At 44.2% G+C, this 23,284-nt stretch overlaps 1 protein-coding gene across 3 annotated transcripts in view; it reads left to right on the top strand.

Annotated features, from left to right (window-relative positions):
• Nucleotides 1-23,284, top strand: part of ABL1 (ABL proto-oncogene 1, non-receptor tyrosine kinase) — a 116,153-nt gene that overhangs the window by 61,056 nt on the left and 31,813 nt on the right. Inside the window, exon 1 of one of the 3 annotated variants that reach the window (XM_074331186.2) lies at nucleotides 11,990-12,232. The exons of the other annotated variants lie outside the window; for them this stretch is intronic. Within the exon in view, the coding sequence (XP_074187287.1) occupies nucleotides 12,154-12,232 (79 nt within the window). The 5' untranslated portion in view covers nucleotides 11,990-12,153. Of the gene's footprint in view, nucleotides 1-11,989; nucleotides 12,233-23,284 lie in introns of those variants that run through there. 3 annotated transcript variants of the gene reach the window in all.

Below are 23,284 nucleotides of genomic sequence, written 5' to 3'. Positions count from 1 at the left end.
CCTGTATACCAGGCACATGTGGGTCACTGGTGGGATCTCAGCTTCCCCCATCCTGTTCCTGTGGGATCCCTCCTTGCTGGGCGTCAGTCCCTGCAGCTTCTTTGGAGATCCGGAGTCATTCCGCCTACTTCCCAGGGGTGTTTTGGAGATCAAATAAGAAACGATTAGGGACAAGGCCGCACAGTATTGAGAATTACTGACTGATTAACTTTTGCAGTTCCTTTGTTTATCAGAAGCTTAAGACTTACAACATATTTATTGTTAATTCTGATATTTAATTGGTTACTCTTTTCCCAGCACTTTGGAAACATAATATTTACCACCTAGAAATTCTGCTACCTAGAAAATGTCCTACAATGTGTCTTAAATATTCTTCTTAACATTTCGATGGAACTGATTTACCATGCCGGTCAGTTTCTATGAGAGATTTAACAGTTGGGACTGTACTGTCCAGAAGACGCGAGTGGGGCCAGGGTATGTATTTGGGAACTGGGGAGGCTGCAGCCGGGGAAGTTGCAGGTGCTGCGAGAGTATCCAAGTGCTCGCTCTGAATGGGCGATGTGTGCGTGCGTTCCAGCCTCTGAGGCGCCAGATTGCGAGCTTTCTCTGAGGGCTCGATTTTAATCAACCTGAGCTGCATCTCACTCCCACCCAGGTCTGGATCATCTCAGTTGTATATGTTCAATTCCCCTCACACATCCTCCTTAGCCAGGAGTTATGCTGGGAGTCAGGAGAGGTGTCAGAGCTGGGAGGAGTGTTTCCTTCATGTTTACTTTCTGGGAATGTACCACCTGTCATTGGCAGCATCTCTGAATAGGATGCCACATACCAGCAACGCTACAGTACGGTCCTTTCAGGTTCACAGCATGGAACCCAGCAGCCAAACCGGTTGCACATCTAATCCTTTGTCGCACCCTTTGTATGATGTCCGAATAAGAAAAGGTGTCAAAATCATGGAAAACATTGCTTTCTCCCTTTTTTTATTAACAGTTTCTTTTTAGGTATCATTACAATCCGTAAAATTTACCGTTAGTGTACAATTCAATGATTTCTAGTAAATTTACAGTGTGCAGCCATCACCACAGTCCAGTTGGAGAATTTTTCCATCACCTTAAAAAGACCCCTCTTGTCCTTTTGCAGTTAATCGTACCCCCTGGCAGGCGCTCATCTACTCTGTATCTCGATAGAGTTGCCTGTTCTGCACATTTCATGTAAATGGAATCGCATGGTATGTGCTCCTTTGTACCTGGCTTCTTCCACTTCACAGCATATTTTTCAGGTTTATGTAATTGCAGCGCATATCAATACTTTGTTCCTTTTTTTTGTTGAATATTATTCCACTCTTTGGAAATGCATTTTGTTTATCTGTTCACCGATGACATGCAAGCCTTTCTGTCGATATGTGTTTCATTTCTCTAGGGTAGATTCTTAGGAGTAAAACTGCTGGGTCTGGTAGTAAGTTTATGTTTAACTTTTTAAGAAACTGCCAAACTACTTTCTAAAGTGGCTGTACCATTTTACATACCAGCACTGTATGAGTGTTCCATTTTCTCCACATCCTCACCAGCACTTGGTTTTATTTGTGTTTTTGATTATAATTCTTCGAGTGGATGTGGCGTAGTATCTTACTGTGGTTTTAGTTTCCATGTATTGAATAACTAATGATGCTGAGCGTCTTTTCATGTGCTGATTAGCCATTCATTTTTCTTCTTTGGTGACATGTCAATTCAAAATTTACCCTTTTTTCCTCCCTTCTTCCATCCCCCTCCCCCACACTCTGGTTCAAGCCGTTGTTTCTCAGTCTAGTTGTGTAGGACGCAGCTCCCTGGCCCAGGCTGGTGTTGTGAGCCTTGCGCTCCCCCGGCTGAGGCAGTTGGTCGCTGATCGTTGGGGCTGCTCACAGCAGCTCTCGCCGGCTGCCAGCCACTCAGGGTGGCACACGGTAGCCGGCGGCAGCACACAGCAGCCCGTGGCAGCTCATGCCAACCTACGGCTGCTCACGGCAGCCCAGCTCCAGGGAGACCCATTGTTCACAATCTTAGCTGTAGAGGGTGCAGCTCACTGGCCCATGTGGGAATTGAACCAGCGACCTCGTTGTTAGGAGCACGGAGCTCCAACCACCTGAACCACCCGGCCAGGCCAGCCCCCCAAAATTTACCCATTTTTAAAATTGGTTTGTGTACTGTCTTATTATCAAGGGTAAGAGCTCTCTGTATTCTGGATATAAGTTGTTTATCAGATAGATGCTAGAACACACGAGGTTTTTGTCTTGCTCGCACCAGCACCAGAGCCTGGAAAGGAGAAGGACAGTTAGTAGTAACGATCCTTGCGTTGCGAGCGGGACCTTGCGCTGGTGTTTCACAGGGATTAGTTAAGCCGTTTTCTAAAGGTTACAGAAGTTTTTCAAATGCTTGCTCTCCAATTAATAATTTTTAATAGATAGAGAAAAGGAACAGTTGATTTGGGGAATTCTTGGATTGCGAGTTAGAGCTGGGTGATCCTTTAATATTATCACCATTAAGACTGAATGCTTGTTATAACATATGCAGAATACAGCGATTTAAACAAGCGAGGTGTTTCTTTCTCTCTCCTGTACCAGGCTGACATTAGCCGTTCTGCATGAGCATGGGGGAGGCACAGGGACAAACTGACCTCCTGTCTTGTTACTCTTTAAGATGTGGGTTCTACCTCAGGATCCAAATGGCCGCTCTGGCCGTCCTGACGCCTTGCAGGCACTGGAAGTAGAAAAGGAGACGGAGCCATTCCTTTCAAGAACCTGACCCAGACGTCGCGTGTATCATTTCTACTCACATGCCATTGGTTAAAACTTAGTCACGTGCTAATGCCCACGTATAAGAGAGACTGGGAAATGTGGTCTTTATTCTGGGGCAGAGTGTCCATCTGAAACTTAGGGCTTATGGTCTAACACTTAAGGGTTGAAGGCGAGAGAAGAGAACAGATGTTGGGGGCCATGGTTGGCTTTGGGGGTTCCTGTAACTAGTCTGTGTGGGATTCCCATTCATTTTTCGTTAAAGAAAGTCTAGTGGATAAGCATTTGTTGGCCTGAACCATATTTAGGAGTTACGGCAGCACGTTCTTCATGGCGAAGTAGCCGTAGATACAAACTATTAGTGCTTGGGGAATGTGACTATACATCTTACATACCAGCCGGTAGGAGTGCTGGCAAACGGGGGGACAGCTTCTGCCAGGTCGACTTTTGAAAGCGGAGCTCTTGGTTTTGTAGTTTTCTTTGCAAGTGGCTGTTTTCCTCCTGATGTCACCACAGTGCCACTTAATGTGCAGTTTCTCCAATAACTGTAGCTATTCTTGTCTGGTTGATACGTAGTTCTGGATTCATGTGCCAGATCTGTCGCGTTAGGAGGAAGAGCAGTGAGTGCCGTTTCGTTAGAGATGCCATTGCTTCTCTAAGGACAGCAGTCATTTTTAACAAGTGTAGGGAAGAAAACTTCTGGATGCATTTGTGCTTTGTGAGTGTTTAAAACTTTGACAACAACATTAATTGGTACTGCATGATCTGAAGAGCCAGACATTAACTCTCCTGAGTGCTTCACGTCTAGGTTTTCAGGCCTGGGTGAGAATTACCAAGAAATGCGCTTTCCCGGGTGTAGCTCTGGGTTGCTGGGAGAGTCTTAAGTACCAGGGGATCCCGTACTTTTACAGCCCATTTCAGCTGCCCCAGAGATAACTTGGATAAACATGGGCTCCTCCACGTACCTCCTAATCCCTGCTGGGTCTCCCGCTGTGGGGAGGTTCAGACAACTTGTTTTCTTTCCCTTCTAGCCCTTCTCTCCACACTCCCCTCCAGCTGCCTTCTTCCCCCACCCCCAGAGTAATGTGATCTCCTAGGCCTGGTCTGCTGCTTTCGCAGATTCTTTTAGTCTTAGAGAAAGAGAGGAAAAAAATTAACCACTGGTTTTCCAGTTTAAAGTTAACAAAACTGTGAAGGCCGAAAACAGTGCCAGGGTTTGAAAAGAAAAGGAGTATTGCTTGTAAATAAGCGATGCCTGAGCTTTTACCAATCTTTTCTACTTAAGTGCTCTTAAATTTACCCTCTTAGAAAGATCACAGTTTGAGGCCTTTAGGTTTATTGCAACTTGCTATTTTTGATTTGTTTGTTTTGTAGATCTTAATCTTTATGCAATATTCAGATTAAAAGCAAACAAATGACTTTTTGTGATTTTTAAAATAAAATTCTGTGGCATTTATTCTAAAAGTTAACCAAAGTAAAGGGACAAAGAATTCATGAAAACGTACAAAACCTCTTTAAGTTGAATTCAATCACTTAGAGATTAATAAGAATATCCTAAACTATTTTTTGCTTAATAATATATCTGTTTATAACTTAACTTTAAGTTTAAGTTAAGTGACTGGATTTAAGAATTCAGGGTTTGGTTGTTTCTTCACCACCAGTGATATTAAGATTTGAGACCTGTAGTTTGCAACAAATCTTAAATAGGTTTTCAGCCTGGTGTCCTGAAACTGGTCTTAATTATGGGTACCTAGTGGGTGTCATACCAAGAGAGTTTGGAAATCTGGGTTCCTCTCCTGGCTCTGCCACTGACCTGCTGGGGATGGAGATAAAAGGGGTCTGCCTGTGCCTCAGCTGTCTCATGTGCAAAATGGGCAACGCACATTTCGATTAGGATGATTAAAGATTGCAGACCCCTTTTATCTTCATTCCCTTCCCAAACCCCACTGAAATTATAGGTAAAAGATTTTCTAAAAAGTGAAAATACATAAGAACAAAAAGAACCCAAAAGGATAAGTGGCTAAGAGAGGTGAACACATTTTCGGAAAATGGCGGTCAAGACTCAGCAGAACTGAGGAAGCTGAAGCCTCCCCTCTCCTGAGAGAGACCTGGGTTAGCAGTGAGCCAGTTTGCTTGTAAGACCCTGAGGGGGAAATCAGAAGTTAGAGGCGTTAGGACCACAAAAAGCAGGGGGTGGTGAGGCCTGTAATTGAAATCAAAGGGATCAATTTAAAGTCTGTAAAAGGAGTGTTTAGATTTTTCACACCCTTCCCAACCCTGTACAGCCAGATGCCCACCTCTCCTTCCCACCTACCTGAGACTAGAGGTATTATATTGAGAAATCGCCCTATAAAGTCTCTGGACTGAGGGACATTACCCCCAGCAGGGGTGCTGATAAGCCATTGGGCTGAAAATAGGGTGGGCTAGAGCAGATTTTTTTTTTTTTTTTAAAAAGACTGCATACTGAATAGTGACATTCTCAGCCTTCTCCCAATACCTGTTAGCCAGGGCTCTAACAGAGAGGAGTTGGAAAGATTCTTTTTTTGGGAAAAAGAAAACCAAAATTGAATGGCCCTAGAGAAAAGCCCATTTGGGGATTCTCTTGATGAAAAGGTCAGCTCACCACCTCCCATCATTGAAGTCGACCCGTTGTCGTGCCCCTTCCATGCTTGCTTTGTGGTTCCTTACTCATATATGACATAATGAATGGACAGCCACATTTCTCTACACATTAGAGAAAAGTCTCTAACATGATAGAGAAAGGGTAAAACAAATTCACTGAAAAAAAGAACTTGGAAATGAAGACAATGTAGGAAACAGAAGAATTCAGAATTTTGCTATCCGCAGAGAGATTGCAAACCTCAAACAACAGTATGTTGTTAAAAACAACAATCAGAATAAGAATGAGCTCTTCAATACTGAAACATTATAGCCAAAATTTAAAATTCACTTGGAAATTAGCCTATCTCAGAAAGCAGAATATAAAGACAAAGGCATGGACAGAAAGAGAGAACAGGTAAGAAAATTAGAAGCTCAGTCCCAAGGCTTCAGTAATTATCTGGTAGGAATTCCAGAAAGAGAGAACAGAAAGAAAGTAGAGGAGAATTTAGGAGACAATAAATATTAGGAAAAATTTCAGAGCTTAGTGAAGTGTTTTCTAGAGCTAAATGACTTAAATCTTTGAATTGTATTGGCTCCCTGAGTGCCCAGCATAATACTATTAATATATGAAGAAAGACTCATTTCAAGACATATTGTGAAATTTCAGCACCAAGAATATTAGAAGATCCTAAAAGCTTCCAAAGAGAAAAGCAGGTCATCAACAGATTAGGAATCACATAAAACTGCATTTCTAAATACTGGAAACTAGAAGGTAGTGAAGAAATGCCTTCAAAATTAAGTGGGGAAGATTATTTTCAACATAGAATTCTATACCCAGCCAAACTGTCAGAGTAGAATAGAAGAAAGGCTTTTTTTAGATGCACCTACTCCCAACCCCCAGGAAGCTACTGGACAATGAAATACAGCAAAATGAGGGTATAAGTCAATAAATAAAACTGAGAATATTTTAAGTGTTTTAGTATTTGGAAAAAATACCACTAAGTGTTTGACAGATCTTTTAAATATTTGGAGTGAAAATAGTAATAGGTATACAGAAGACTAATCAAATGAAAACAATCAAGACAATTAATATCTGCAGGATAAACAAAGTTATGTAATAAAGCAAACATTCATAGTATATTATTGGTAGTGCAGTGAAGAATATTTATATCATAGTAATGTAAACTCTATTGATTTAGCCAAAATTGTGATTTTACTGTTTTGGGAGGTTGGGGATGGTGATAGTCTAATAATACTACAGTAAGTTAATATATAATGTGAAAAGCTGATGAATCCAGAAACACAATATGAGGATATTAGTTAGAAATCTGGGGAAACAGACTGGGGGATGGAGTAAGGGGCTGCTGTTTTTATTACAAGACTTTTGGTACAACTTGATTTTTAACCGTGTATACGTTACTTTGATTGTTAATAAAAAATAATTAATACAAAATAAAATGGGCATACAAATAATATTAGTTTCCTCTTGGAGAAAAATTATTCTTTAATAGTTCGGTTTGACTTATTAATTATAAAAATAGAATAGTCTTACCACAGTAAGATTTTCTAGAAAGTGGATTTACTCTAAGGCCGTTCAGTGAGAACTGTAGCCCTGGGAATAGCAAGGGACTAACAAATTATCAGTGTCATCTGAACGACAGTCCTACGTGTGGCCTGCACGTGGGCCATGTCCTGGGCCTGAAATTGGCTCCCATTAAAGATGTGGGGTGAGGAGCGTGTGTTTTGCCACAAAGTGTGGTTGTGAAACTTTGGCTTTAGGGTGAAAAGTCGGGCTCTGTGACGTTTCAATCTTAGTTGCTACTCTTATCCCATAGCTAGTGTTTCTTTCCCTTAGTAAAATGAATTGATTTCCTTGTCCCTTGGAAAACCTCCAGACTGCTTTCACTCCCTCGGACTGTTTTTCTCTGAATCATTTTCACATATCACATTTGTTAATTTTAGCTTTTGATTCAGTCCCGGTAAGACTCAGGCAGGAACACAGGCAGACCGTCCCCTGACACAGTAAGAGTCCTCTTTTGGAAATAACAATAGCTACTGTTTATCGAGCACCTTTCATACATTATTTCTAATCTTCATAACCCTGTGAGATGGCTTCTCTTACGACCCCCTCCCCCCAGTTTTACAGATGAGAAAACTGAGGCTCAGAGAAGTAAAGTGACTTGCCCAACCCACCACAGTGAATGGCAAATCTGAGACTCAGAACTGGGCTGCGTGACGTCGTAGCTTCTTCAGCCTCTGCTGCTCTGCCTTCCCCTGGTCCCTGGTTTGCCCAGTCCAGAGTCACCAGGCCTTTGCGACACTTGACCTTGTAAGTTGTGCTAGCTCTGAAAACGTGTGAAACGTGAAGAGATGCATGTGTGTCCTTCTCCAGTAGTGGCAAACGTGGGTGCGATCGATGTGATCAAGCCGCATTCTCCTTCAGCTGGACACACAGGGGACCCAGGGAGCTGGAGGACGCTGCAGGCTCTCCGAGCAGTGCGCAGACTCAGAGCAAGTGGGCTTTCGGGCATGTGCATGTGCCTTGTCCTTTTCTCCTAAAGTTACGGCTGGGCTGGAAGCAGTGAAGGGGTCAGTCAGATCGGGGATCATCTGGTCCTGGGGGGTCTCAGACCAGGCCCCACAGATTCTCCTCCCTGCCTTCCCCTCCCACCCCGCCCTGCTGCTCCCAGGCTGAGCCTCAGCATCCTACCTCCTTCCTCCTTCCCTCCACCCACTTCTGTGGTGGGCCCCCTCCCCCACCTTTTTAACATAGGCCTGAACTCCAAACTTAAAAAAAAAAAAAATTCAATCTTTATCCTAAAATCTTCAGGGAAGAGTCCCCTTTTGGTAACTTGTTCTAGAGTTATATTAGGTTGGTGCAAAAGTAATTGCGGTTTTGGCAGTTATTTTTAACCTTTTAACCACTATTACTTTTGCACCAACCTAAATTCAAAAATTGCTTTCAAGTGAATAAATTTTGGAAATATCTATTGCTGTTTGTCCTATTCCCAGGGAAAAAAAGCAGCAGCTCCTCCCTTTTCCAAAACAGTGGTTTTCAAACCTAAGTAAGCACACAGATTATCTGGGGAACTTGTTGATAAGATACAGTCCATTCCACATATTCTGGAATGCAGAGCAAGAAGTCTGCATTTTAAGCAAGCACCACAGGTGATTCAAAATAGGGTGTTCCTGGACCACACTTTTAGAAACAGCTCAGGTCACATTAATTGAGGACCTTTATTCTGTCTTTCTTAATATTCTATTATATACATACATATATATATATATACATATATATGTATATATATATATGTATTTTTTTTTTAATTAGGGAATATTGGGAAACAGTGTGTTTTTCCAGGACCCATCAGCTTCACGTCAAGTCGTTGTTTTTCAATCTAGTTGTGGGGGGGCGCAGCTCACTGGCCCCATGTGGGACTCGAACCAGCAATCTTGGTGTATGAGCACTGCGCTCTAACCAGTGAACCAACTGGCCGCCCGATATATTTTTAAATATTCTTAAATAGTTCTAATTCCCAGAATTGTTTTAAGACATATTTTTCCAACAGTTACAATTTTTCATTTCATCCTCTAGCTTCGCTCATATTATCCACCTTTCATTTAAATTGCAAATAACGTGCCATTTTGGAAAGTTCAAGGACTTGGCCCTACTGCCTAGCTACATGAACTTGGACAGGAATAGTTAGTGTTCCCTCCCCCCTCACCCCAGTTTCCTTACCTGTGAAATGGAATTAAACTACACAACATTCAAAGGATTGTTGTGAGGCTTGTGTCTGGCATCTATTAGGTGCACAATAAAAGTCTATTCCTTTCCCAAACTGAATGCAGCTTGACAAACAAGTTACACACTGCACAGTCTTTTTCATTTCTTTTTTCTTTTAAGTTAATGCTTTTGAGGCTTCATAAAGTCGTGTAGAGGAAATTCTTCTTGGGCCTTTCTTCATTCTAGTAAGAAGATTGAGGCTTTCCTTTATTTGCTTAAAACAGAATGCCTTTTTTATCTTGCAAGTGAGTTTCAAAAGCATCAAAACTGGATCTGGAAAGAACAGGCCAGGTCTGGTAGTGTACAGTTTGGGGATATTTTCAATATTTGTTGCTGCTAATTTGGAGTGTTTTGCCAGACCTGTTGATGCATGGTTTTGTAACTAACGTTTAAAAGATTTGGACGCAGTTTATAAAAGAGGATAAGGTCATGTTAGACCCAAGAGCAGAATATTAGTAATAATCATTAGCTTTTTTTTTTTTTTTAAATCATTAGCTCTTTAAAATAAAGGTACATCCCAATGTAAAGTACAGCACATGCAAACAAGTATCTGGGCCTCTATTAACTGATAGTATTCAAGGATTTGGTTAGAATTGAAGACAAGCCCATTAATGTATAATTCTTGGCATTGAGTTGCTAATTTGAATATAGCCCTGCTGACTTGTTCATGTTGCCCTGAACCTTTCTTCCTGCAAGTGTAAAGCCAAAAATAACATCCAAAAGGGTGCCACCAGTACAAAGCAGGGGCAGGTGGACAGGGGCCCACCACAGACTTTAAATCGGAAATGCCGTATAGTGCCAGACTTTATTATGGTCTGGTCCAAAGCCCTGGAACTTTCCAAAATGGCACCTAAACAGGTATTGTATTTTTCAGCTTGTTTGTACCGGTGGCACCCTTTTGAATGTTATTTTTGGCTTTACACTTGGAGATTGAAAGGTTCAAGGTGACGTGAACAAGTCAGCAGTCATTACCTGTAGGCTGTCTAGGGGACCACAGTGTCTCTGGGATCTAGACACCATCCCGTCACTGCACTTGTCACCTGGTGACCCTGCGTCTCCAGGTGACGGGACCTGTGGACTTCCCTGACTGCCGTCGCAGGTGCTCCTGAGGCGACCTGGTACCACAGCACTAACTGGAGGTCCACTCACGTGCAGGGAAAACCCATTTGGTGCATTGGTACCATTGTTATCATTTGGTACATTGATCAGAATTTGGCAGGGCACTGCTGGAAAGTTAATGACACCCTCGCTGAGACCCCCTGTGATATACACTAGTCACATCGAGTCCAATCTTGAATTTTTATGTGTTATTTTTGGCAGACCTAAATGAAGATCTTCTTACTTAGCTATTCCTGGTGCACTGAAGATACTCATGTTTTTGTCGTTACTGGTTAGGCCGGAAAGTAAAACAAATGAGTCCCGCTTTGTCTCCTGGGCTGATGACCGTAGCCAGGATCTCTTCAGCAAGGCTTCCTCTGAAACCTCCGTTGACAACCTTAGTTATTTAACCAAAGATACAGATATCAAAGCTTTAATCTACTTGTAATTTATTCTTGGCTGCACGGGTGTAACCAGTCCACTGGTCAGGAGCTCGATTCTTGGATCCAGGCAAACCTGGGTTGAGTCCAGCTCTGCCTGTTTCCAGCTGTAGGACCTTTGGCAAGGCGCTTCTCTGAGCTTCAGGTTTTTACCTGGAGAATGAGAAAAATCTGTGTTGCTTACAGGAGCATCGGGCAAACGCAGTGCTGTAATGGACAGGCCGTGCTTCTCCCAAGTGTGACATACGGTGAGGTCTCACTATTTTGCCTGTTGCAGTTTAGTTATCTGACACTGTTACTAAATTTCTTTTCCTATTGTTATTGACATTTATCTGATTGTCATGAAATTGTTTGGTATGATTTGGGTCCCTGTTGTTTCCCACTGATCTGGAGTCCTGGTCTTGTGCCAAGTAACACATTCTTGTGGTGGCTATTTTATAATAGGCTATGATACTGTCTTTATCAGTGCTAACCAGTTCTAAAAAGGTTTGAGCCCAACACAGGAACGAAATGGGTTTTAAACAATGGTGCCCCATGACACTTGCCAAACAAGGAAAAAAGTCTCTCTTGAAGGAAATGAGGCAGAGAAGGGATGTGGGCTTTGCCTCTGACGAGTTCTCATTGGTGGAGACTCCATTCCCTTTACATATAATCAGAAGTTACGTTTGAATGTGAACTCGCAGAGCTCTTTTTTCCAACCGCCTCCTAGCCTCAGTGTAGGATTTGACAAATGTGTCACATACTTGTGTAGCTGTCATGTGGGTTCCAGCTGTCTGATTATTCATTCCTTAGACGCCCATTGAGTTAGCCTTAATCATCGTAAGCTCACTTAATGTAAATGAAGCCAATATTGGTCATTCCAGAGGAATCTGCATTATTCACCAGCGTTCTGGGGACCTAGGCTTTGCCAGGGGGCCGCGTACGGTGGAACTGGGCCCTCAGCGGTGCAGGTTGGGGGCGGCTCAGGCAACGGAAGAGACGCCCGAGGTTTCCCAAGCGGTGCGAGCACCTGCGCTCTCCGGCAGCCGACAGCTGGGGTCTTTCTTGGGGGTGTTAGGACCGCACTTCTCAACGCTGAGAACCACGAAGTGCTGTGCTTACAAGAAAACCTCCTGTTGCCTTAGAAGTTGGCCCCAGCTGGGTTTGGGACCGCGGTAACGGTCTGGAGCCGGCCTGGGCCTCGTGAACGCCGGGAGGGGGTCCGGGCGCGGCGCGGAGGGGGTTAAGACGGCGGGGGCGGGCCTCGCGGGCCGGGGCTCGGGGCCCTTTGTTAAGAGGCGCGTCCGGAGCCGAGGCGGAGACGCGGCCGCAGCCCTGGGCGGACGCGCGGGGCGGCGGGGAGGCCGCATGGCGGGGCCGCGGGGGCCCGGGAGGGCGCGCGGGGCCAGCGGGGCGAGCCGGGCTTGAGCCGCGCGGCGCAGGAGAGGGGGCGCCGACCCCCACGCCGCGGGCACGCGAAAATGTTGGAGATCTGCTTGAAGTTGGTGGGCTGCAAATCGAAGAAGGGGCTCTCGTCGTCCTCCAGCTGCTACCTGGAAGGTAAGCGCCGCAGCGGCGCCGGGGGAGGGTCGGGGCGGCCGCGCGGCCACCGGCCGGGCCTTCCTAGGCCTCGCCCGCCCGCCCGCCCGCGCGCCGCCTCCGCTCCCTCCCACCTCCTTCCCCCTTCCTCTCCCTCTCCCTCTTTTTCTTTCTCTTTCTCTTTCTTTCTCTCGGCCGCCCCTGGACGCTGCGGGCGGGTGCGGGGCTCTGGGGCCCGCGCACTAACCCCGGAGGGCCCAGCGGCGGGGCTCCGCCGGAGAAAGTCCGAGAAAGCGAACTGTGCAGGCCTGAGCGGCCTGTGAGCCCGCGGGGGGGCTGCCCTCCGCTAATCGGGAATTACGTGTCAAAAAGGTCGACCGTGTTCGTGAAACATGATCTTCATTAAGCGTCTTGTACAAAGGGAGCGCGGCTCGACCATTTATGGTGCAGACATTCAAGGGATCGTGCCGTCCCCCATCCCCACCCCACCCTCCACGTACCTACAGACCAGGAAGAGGGCTTAGACTTTTGCTCTCTTTTCGGGGGAGAAAAGAGAAATTACCCCCGATTCTAAGAAGGCTTTTGAATGAGTACAGAGTGGTGGGGGTCGGGGGAAGCTCATGTTAGGTTTCTTCAATAAAGCTCAGAGCAGTTCACTTTTTTCTTCTTTCCATCCTTTCTTTTTTTCTTATCTAATTCCATTCCCCCCTTTCCTGTTATTTGTCTTCCATTTTCTTTCCTAGTAAGGTGACAGCTGAAATTTCAAGATCTGAACTTGATCTGATTCGGGGACTGGTCATCCCAGGCTATTGCCTTCAGCAGGGAAGGCTAATTGTGATTGAGAGATGTAATCGTGCTTGCATTTCTCCATCGTTTTCATTAGGACTTAAAGTAGGAATAGAAATGTAAAGCTCATTTTAGAGCAAGGATTTCTGCTATAGTGCCAGGAAGTTGTAATATTTTTCTTTTTAAAACGAAGGAGAAATAAACAGGCTTCATTAATTGTCTAAACTCCTTTCCAACTTTTTGACTTGAGGGCCTGCCTGGAGTCACATGTGCAGCTCCAGCACCAGTGTTACTGGTGAAACCTGTTTGTCCTTCTTGCCACCACGTGTGGACATCAGTCCCTTTCCCTCTCTGGGATTAGGGGTCACAGAGAAGTCTCATCAGATGGAGTGGGCATTTGGAGGGAGGAGTTGGCGTATTTGTCCCCTAAAAGTTGGCATCTGAGCAGCCACAATCATCTTCAGTTAATACGTGGCTTGTTTTCCAAGTTGCTCAGAATTCTGCACACATTCTCACTTACATCTGTAACGAGTTACTGTTAGGCACTATCATCTCCATGTTGCAGATGGATGCGGAGGCCAGTAGATGAATGGACTTTTGTAACTGCAGAGCTGGAGGAAAGTGTAGGTCACAGCAAAGCCGTGACATTGTTCTGTTTTCCTGGGGGGAAGATTGAGTGCCTACCTGTCTGGTTTAATTATTGTTTTTTGGGGAAAATTTTAAAGTGTCTTATTTCTCAAGTCTCAAAAAAATAAAATGCTAATACAGCTGACGGCCTTGGGTTACAGCTTCATCTAGGAAGGTATCACTGTAGGAATTCTTTATTACTGAGTTTTCCTTATTTTGTTGTTGTATTTAATTGGAGAAAGTCAATGAAATTATTGTTTTGTAGTTCAGAGAATTGAACAATCCTCTGATCGTTTCTTAAAGAGTGAATGTGCTGTTAGTCTCTTAGGAAAAACAGTTGCCAACATCTGGCTAAGTAATCCAGCCTTTCAGTTTCTACTGACATCCTAACTCAATCAATCAGTGTTTATTGACACCCACTGGGGCCCAGTCATCACAGGTCATGGAGAGAATTGAATATGGTCAAGTTTTCCATTCTATCGAAAGTTCAGCTATTAATGCAACTATGACCATGCTGCTACTTGCTACTCAGGCCTGGTTGTCAAAGCAATTATTAAATGCTTACTGTGTGCCACGCACTGTTTCAGCATTCTGTGATTTCATTTGCTTACTTCTCAGGATGGCCCTGTGGTTTCCATTTTATAGATGAGGAAACTTGTCTGAGGTAACAGCTAGCAAGTGATGGTGCTGGGATTTGAACCCCTGCTGTCTGGCTCCAAAGGGCCAGGTCGTAGCCACTCTATATGCTCTGTGGACCAGGACTGTTTATCTCCTTTAGAACTCGCGGTGAATGTTAAAATGGTATCTTCAGAAGCACTAATGCCTGAAATGAGGGTAGTCTTTCTTTCTCTTCTGGAAACGTAATATTGGTAAAAATGACTACTTTTAGCTGTATAATTAATTTTTTAAAAATATATATTAAAATAGCTGTACATGATAAAATTCTAAAAGGGTATTTAGTGAAAAGTCTCCTGTCTAGTTTCCCTCCCCAGAGGCACTTAGGGGTTTCTTGTGAGTCCTTCTAGAAATATTTTATGCATATGTAAGCATTTGTAGCATTTGAATTTTGGGCTTCAACTTTGTGAAAATGTGTACTTATAGCGGTATCTATTCCCCATGACCACATTTAGCTTTACAATCTTCGGTCTACTCCACACTCTGAATTTTCTGATTGTTTCTTTCCCCTAGAAATGTGAAAGGAAGCATGAAGCTTAGCCATTTGAATTCACTTATTTCCACTTTACTTTTATTTGTTCATATGTTTGTATCTGCCTACATTGTACATGAATATTGTACATGGGCTTGTAAGTTCCATACTGTGGAATCAAAAACTAATGTCTGTGAAGTGAACTCTTCTTGAACTTTCAAATTTTATTTTAAGGGCCCCTTTTAAACGCTTCTTTTCAGCAGTTAACTTTCTGGTGACTACTTCATGCGGTACCAGCCACACAGATACCCTTTAAGAACTTGTGCTTTGTAGAAGCTTGTGCTGTCTTTCTCAATAATCTCTCCTGAGGTCATCAAATAGTTCTCCTGTTTAGTGACAAAGAAAATCTGAGGCTCTTTCTGTAGCCTAGTAGAAAGCCCAACAGTCCTTCCCATGTGGCAGTGTTAGCATTGTTGGGTATTTATGATGTGACAGGCCTCGGAGGGCAGCCCGGCAGCCTCAGTTCTCGTACCAGCTGTGAGGCTTTCTTCTCTTTCTCTTTCTTCTCCTTCTTCTCCGTGAGGAGAAGAAGAGGAAGGAAAAGGAACTCCGTTCACTTTGGTTGGAGTACTTCTGAATTTAGAGTCAGGAGATCCTGCTTTTGGTCTGACTTCTCTCAGCTTTTCTGTTCCCTTACCTGTGAGACGGAACAGGCAGCCTCTGGCCAGCCCACCGTAGCGGACTTTTTTGAGGCTTTATGAGATGATGCAAGTGAAAGTTTTGAAATGAATCAAGTGCTAAATGTATGTATGTATACCGACACAGGGTCGCTTTGAGACGTCCTTAAGTCCAGAGAGTTCTATGACGAGGGTATTGCTAAGGTGCCATTCTCATGTGAGGCACACAGCTCTGGAGCAGGCCAGCCTGGACCCAGGTGCCATCCGTGCTGCCCACTGACCGGGCACATTGCTCGCTCTCTGAGCCTCCGTGTTCACCTTTGTGAAATTAGGCTCACAGGTAGTCCCTGCCTCGTTGAGTGGGGAGAGTCACAGGAGAGATTTCATTTAAATTGTTTAGCACAGAGCAAGATGTTAGCTGTTATTTTAAACAAACATTTGGCAGTCTAAAATGCTGGCATTGCCCATTTCTCTTTGGCTGAAGTGATGATATAGAATTGAGCTGAACCCACCCCTATTTTTTGTTTTAACAAAATAATTTGTTTCCCAGTTTGTTTTGGTGTATATAATTAATATTTCCTGTTTTGGGTTTTAAGGAGAAGTATCTTCCCTTCTTCTGACCCTCTCTTATTCCCATGATGACTATTTTAATTGTGGAAGAAAGAAAAATCCCATAGTTGGCATCTTATTTCTTTTCTCCAGAGGCAGGATTCCCACAGCTCCAAACATGTAAAAACTGAAAATTTCATACTGCTTATTACCTTGTTGTAAAAACAAGATGTAATTTTGCCAGTATAATCACTGGTCTGAAATAGAAACAGGAAAAATTATTAATGGATAAGTCGTTAAGATATATAACAATATTGTACAACATGAGTATAGCTAACAGTACTGTACTGTGTATTTGAAAGTTACAAAGAGAGTAGATCTTAAAGATTCTCCTCACAAGAAAAAAATTGTGACTAGGTGTGGTCATGGATGTTAACTTATTGTAATCATTTTGCATTATATACATATATCAAATTAGTATGTTGTATACCATAAACTTATACAATGTTATATGTCAATTATATCTCAATAAAACTGGGGGAAAATATATAATAAGAACCAAAGATCAAACGGGACATTGGAAGAGTTTAACTTTTTCTCTGTAATGATGGGTCATAATAAACACAACATTTTATAAAATTCCTTAGTTAGCTTTTTTTTTTTTTTAACTTTTTTTAATGGACAATGTTAAACCCATAACAAAAACAAACAGCATAATGAACTCCCTTGTACTCATCACCCATAGCTTTAATTATTATCAGCTATGGCCAATCTTGTTTTCCTGCCTAGTGAAGTTACAGTTCCAGAGCCATTTGGAAGAACAGCTTTGCTACTTACTGACTTTTGGGAGCCTCACTTTGTCCTCAGATGATGAGAGTTGTTCTCCAAAGTTTGTTTTCAAATCTTTCTTTCTTAATCCACGCCATCAGGACTTTGTTATAGTCTCTGTGTTGGGTGGTGGTGATAGGGAGGACAGACAGACAGACAGATGAGGGAGACAAACAGGTGGGATTAGAGGGAGGAAAGGGAGATGGAGCCAAAGGGGGAGATACAGACAGACTGGGAGACGAAGACAAAAAGACATGAGACAGGAAAGGGAAAACAAGATGAGAGGGATGGCAGACAGGGACAGAGGAGAGAGAGAAAAAGCGCAAGGGCGGGCAGAGGAGTGCAGGAGGACAGGCAGCTGACGGGTGGGTAAGTGGAGGCAGAGGCAGAGGCGGAACTTCAGCTCTCTGCTTCCATTTCCTGCCGTCAAAGGCAGGATGGTAGCGCCCGGTAATGGGTTGTGGGAATTTAGTGCAGATCAAGTACATAGCACGGGGCTGGCGCTCAGTAAGGGATCAATAAATATTAGCTATTATCCTGTCACATTGAGTTGCATAAACGTTCACCTCATTACTCTTGAATTCTCTTTAGAGACCTAATCCTTATCGATTTTAGCAGTCCTCACGTGTAGCTAATAGCATGGCACATTGAGTACCTCAAGATGGAATCTAACGGCAGGCCAGGAATAGCATTAGCCGTTGCCTTTCGGAGCCAAAATACCTTCTCTTGGTCATTTCAGTTACTCAAGTTAGCCATAGAAATAATAACAGCTAAAGAGACATCCTGGGGAAATTGCCTGCCGTTGGGTTGCCCCTTTACTCCAGTGACGGGTCTAAACTGACCCAGGAGTCCTTGATGACGCTTTAAAGGAGAACAGGATATGTGAAACGCATGCTTTCAAACCATCCTGGGCCTGGCAGGCAGAGGGGAAGGCTTTCGTCTGTTGCAAATGGCCTGTGACAGAAGAAAAATGCTTTTCTGGTTAGCACGCTCACTGTGGAGTTTGACTCTGGGCCGTGCAGGGACTCACGAAACCGTTTCTCCCCCACAGACAGACGGTGTAGGGAGGCGTGGAGCTCTCACCATGCTGCCTGCCTGTCAGGCGGCGAACAAATCCTGTTTCTGTTGAAAGCGCAGAGAAATGTCCTTCTATGTTACACCTTGTTTTAAGGACTTTGGCCGTGGTTTGCATTCCATTAAAAAAAGTTAGCATTTCCTAGACCTTCATAAAGGTTTTCCCGGTTGCGTTTGCTTTTCATCTTTCCTATCTGTCATTTCTGCCGTTCTCGGCTAGCAGATAATTGAGGTGCAGTCCTGAGTCATGACTTACGTTTTACCTTGTTGCTGAAGACAGACAAATGCAAGGTGTTCCCCATAGAAGTTCATTTTAGTGAACATGGGGCCGTGCTGCATGGCCTGCATCGCACAGGGCAGGTGCTGAAGATGGATTCGAACCTTGGTCTCTGCCTCTAAGGCGTTTACCTCATTGTGGAAACGAGAAGAAGTAATTGCCTGTTGCCCTAGTGCCAGGTACCACACCGCGCACTCATGCACTGCACGCAGGGTGCCTTTGGCCCTCCAGCAGCCCGGCACTGAGGCTCAGAAACGATCACCTTCCAGACGAGCTGGGCTCGGCTCTGGACAAGGCTCGAGCACCCCAGACCCCAGGCTTACGGTACTGCAGGGGAGCGTGAACAGATTCTGTACCACGTGTCACAGGGCGGTCGTACAAACAGACACTAAGTACCCAGACGAGGTGTAGGGGGGGTAGTCAGGGGGAGGCCGTGGGGAGGAGGAAGGACCAGTCAGAGGTGTACTGAGGGGGTAGCGAGGTCAGGAGGATGGCGTCTGGGGAGAGTAAATGGCCCGCGCCAATTACAGGTGAGACTGCAGCGGGGTTTGCACGGGGGAAACTGCAGGGCGTTTGGGGGGCTGGAGTGAAAAGGGGGGGCCCTGGGAGAAGACGGTCCCAGCCCAGACCCTGCAGGGCCTCGTGTGTCTATTTCAGAAGCTCAGACCTCTGAAGTGGCGGCACTAGTAACAGCCCCAAGCAGTTTCTGAGGGTTTGTTACACGCTAGGAGCAATGTCTCCCATGTTATCTGCAGACTGCCTACTACCCTGCAAGGCGCATGTTCCTCACGTTGCCATAGTAGTAAGTAGGACTGATGATTGACAGGCAGGGCCGCCTCCCAAGCTTCCTCCGCTGCCTCTTAGCCAGCAGCCACCTAGATGGGGTTTTAACAAGAGTGACTTGGTCAGATTTGCATTTTAGAAAGACCCCTCTGCTGCCTGGATGGAGGTGTAATGAAGGGGCCAAGTTCAGAGAGGGAAGCAGTCCAGGGTGTGGTGGGGCATGGAAAGGACAGGACTGGGCAGAGAGATTTAGGAGGAAAAGTGGCCAAGATGTGGGTGTGACTTAATGGGGTGGGGGGAGAGGAGGCGTGAATGACAGGTGTTCAGAGGAGCTCAAAAATGGCGGGTTCTCATTTTATGTGGGTCTTTTTACTCCATTTTCAATCATTGTAGATGCTTTGCAAGCTTAGTAGGTGATACAAAATTCCTTTTACTTTTTTTGCATTTTGGTAGAGGGAGGGGAACAGGGTCTGGGTATCTTCAGAAAGGTTAATATTTGGACTGCTGATAGGTTCAGAGGTTAGGGTGGAGAATTTTGTTTTCTAAAATTGACTGTCTAGGAACATTGTAATATAAAAAGATTCCGGGGGAAGTATTTTAAACCTTGGGCTAATGTAAATGACTTTTTTTTTTTTTTTAACTTTTTTTTTAAAGGCGGTTTCTCTTGACACCTATTTAACTTACTGCCTGTAATGTAATAAACTTGCAGTATTTAAAAAAGAAAATGTCAAGATTTGGACTTGTCACTGGTTTATAGTGGCCTCCTTTCTAGGCCTCTCCCCATGAGATTCCTGGGTGGTACTGAACCATGGACCAGGCCTGTAGCACAGGAGTCATTGGGGTCCGGGACAGAAGTCACGGGTCCGTGTTCCTTGGATAGGGAAATACTAAAACTTTATTTCACTAACCTCTACTGAAAATTGGTATTTCATTTTTTATAGAACATAGGTAACAGCCACAGTAATCTTAGCAGTACTTCGTCACCAGGAGAAATCAGATATTTTCATATGTAGCAGTTTTGATTATTCCTTACATACACTCATCCCTACTTTGAAATGACAGCAGGTAGGATCTTGTTACATAATATGTTGATAAGGCAGCATATACCGAATGTATTAAAGCAGCCCTGTATCACAGAGTTTTAAAAAATGTGTTGAGGACTGTGTCAGTGCAGCTGTTTTCCTTTGCAATCCTTTGTATTGATGCATTTACAGCCTTTATTCTGAGGAGTCCCCAGGCATCACCAGAGGGTCCACGGCCCAGCACAGATGAAGACCCCCTTCCTTAGTGGCCCTGGTGGGTCAGGTGGGCCTGGGGTCCCTGTGAGTCCTGCTCCCCTGCTGGGCCCGGTCTTGTTCAGGGTGGTCTCCTTCCTCGTCCCAGTGAGCTGGCCCCTCGTAACCCCTGACCCTTGGTGTTCTTATAAATCAACCCACCGGGCTGTGCTTGTCTTCGATTTGACTTTTGCTTTGAGGCCATGTAAATGTTCATTGCCTGTGGTTCTCCCACGAGGAACAGGGGCCGTGTCATGATTCCTTGCGTCGTTATCACCTTGCCCTGCCCCTGCTCCCCAGAAGCTCACACAGTGTTTTGGGGTGCTGGGAAAATTTTGTTCAGAGTGTGGAGTTAATGCTGAGGCTGTATTTAGCTAAACTTGTTTTTTAAATCATTTGAACTGCTCTGGTGAGGGTGTAAATTACAAAATAAAGGACCATGTAGAATGTATATAAAATGACTTTCATCAAGTTCAAATTGTGGGAAATAATACTTTTTCTCTAAGCTCACATTATAAAATGTTGTATGAGACGGTTACAAACTGACTTGAGAATAGTCTGAGCATGATCTCATCAGTTGGAACAGAGTAGGAAATAAAACACGAAGCCTTCCCTCTTTTTTGAAGGGTCTGTTTTATAGATGTTTAAATCACAGATTCCTTGAACTGGAGGATAACAGTGAAGGGCCCACAAAGGAAATAAGACCAAACCAACATGGGTTTAAATAATTGAATGTGAGCAAAAGTAAGGGGAAGCTTTATCACGTCTGACGCCCCATGCCCTCTCGCCTCCCCCACCCAGAAATGGTGGGCATCAAATGCCCACAGTGTGGCCAGTCAGGACTGAAGAGGGCGCTCCAGAGGGAACCGTGGCCTTGGGCACAGCGTCGGCGGGAAGGTGGGAAGCTTCCCAGGGGTGTTTTTCCTGGAGGTGAGTCTCCTCTGCCTCCGGGAGGGGAAGAGCCGCCAGCCCCTGGAGTTCCTGCGCGCTTTCCCTCTCTTCCTGTTGCCGGTGGCGGGTGCAGCCTCAGCAGCCGCCGCTGGAAGTCTAGACCAGATAGACCGGATCTGAGAATCTTCTGTAAACATTTTTGATCAGTGACTCACAACTTTAAGAAAGGATTATTTTGTATAAAACGATCTTTAAGTTGTACTTTAAAGACCCACACCGTTTTCTTAGAATACTGTCCAAATAAGTGAATCACACACAGGCCCAGTGAATTTTGTGGCATTTTCTAACAGTTTGATATTCTCATAGGTGGAGCCATAGCTTTTTAGAGGCTCGGAGGCGTTTTTGTAGCTGTTTCCATTCTTGGTGCTTTACTGGCTAATGAATGACTTCCTGAGTTTTGTTGGTAATGTTCGTTAATGGGATGGTGAAATAACAGTAGGGTTCTAAATGGGACGAGGGGCACTTTTGAAGATACAAATCTTAAATATATTTAAAATATGACTCAGAAAGGATGCTGCAGGAAATGTTCAGTAAATACACACACACACACACACACACACACACACACACACAAGAATAATAGCAGATGCTAAGATTTCTTTCCCAAGACTTAACAATAGCCAAAAGATCCATTGGAGGAACAGAAGAGGGGAGCTATTTGGGGCATCTTTTATTAATGAAGCCTTTGGGCTTCTTTAGGGGTCTAATTTCCTGACAGTGGGAGTGGCCAAAAGTCCATGTGTTAAGCAAGGACGATTTAAGTATATTCTGCAACGTTGGCCTTGTGAGCTGCGATCCTTTAAGGTTGACGAGCATAGCTCACTATGAAATGAAACAAGGAACTTGGCATTTATACATTGTGAGTCAATTTTGACATCAGCCTGGATTGGGAATTCACTGGAAGGGTTTGGGGTTGGACTATGGCTACACTCAGTGTCTCGATCCAGAGGCATGCATGAGCAATACTTCCCTTTGGGCTTTGGCCATTAATTTGTGGAATGGAGCAAGAACTGGAGAGGAAAATTGAGAGACTGCCTTGGATTTCCTGACGTCCTGTTGAATCAAAAAGCAGTGGGAGGCCCTTCCCTTCCTGACAGAGGCCTCGTCCCTTCCCATGAAGTTCCCAGCATCTGTCTCCATGGTAGGGACAGCCCCACTTTAACCCATATGCTAAATCCAGGGTCACCCCTGGGCTAGGATTTGCGCTCTGCCTATTCCAGGTGTTTTCCAGGCCACTTCCCCTGATTATGTAACTTTGATCAAATCCAGATGCTGCAGAACGTTTGATAGAAGAGGTCAAATGGCATTTGAGAAGAAAAGCATTTCTGTATTCATGACTTTGGTTTAATTTCCTGTGTGGGCCTGGTCTGCCAAAGTCGTATGCTCACGGCCACAAGGTTGGGACACTAGAGGGAAACACGCAAACAGTTTTTCCGGACAACTGAGAAGAGTCCCTTCTCCCCCAGTGAAGTTTTTCATGTTAGATTATCACTTATATAAGCGTCAGCTAGCTCCTATTTATAACAGTTTTTCTATTTTTGTACTTATTTTCTGATTATGAGAATAGTCCACATTCATTGTGAGAAATATGCCAAAGTAGAAAAGAATAAAGAAAAACACAAATGTTTGTCATCCCACCGCCTTGAGTTCACTACTTTTAATGGGATCATTAACACACTTACTGTTCACATTTTGGTCTAGTTCCTTCTGGACTTTTTTCAATTTTTATAAAATTGGGAATTGTTAGTATATTCCCAAGCCTTTAGATATTTTTTCCAAAAATATTTTGAATGGATTTATGAATGTATTTTATTTTATGGATAGGACCACAAACTAACTTGTATTGATCCATATTTTGTACTTTTCTGTGCTGTTATTTGAAAATCAGCATATTCGAATCATTGTGTGGATCCCTTGGGATAAATTCCTAGAGGAATATCAAAAGTTATGGAATTTTTAAAGAACTCTGTTCGTATTCCCAGTTGCCCTCCTAAAATGTTACAGCAGTTTCTACAACAACTAGCGTTGTATGAGCACCCATTTCATTGAAGCCTTACACGGTGAGCCTCGAGAAAATATACCTGCCAGTTTGATGAAGAA

The sequence above is a fragment of the Rhinolophus sinicus genome, chromosome 16, assembly GCF_057876585.1.
Source record: "Rhinolophus sinicus isolate RSI-liver-muscle chromosome 16, RSI-T2T, whole genome shotgun sequence".
Taxonomy (NCBI): Eukaryota; Metazoa; Chordata; class Mammalia; order Chiroptera; family Rhinolophidae; genus Rhinolophus; species Rhinolophus sinicus.
This window is presented reverse-complemented; position numbering and strand designations above follow the sequence as displayed.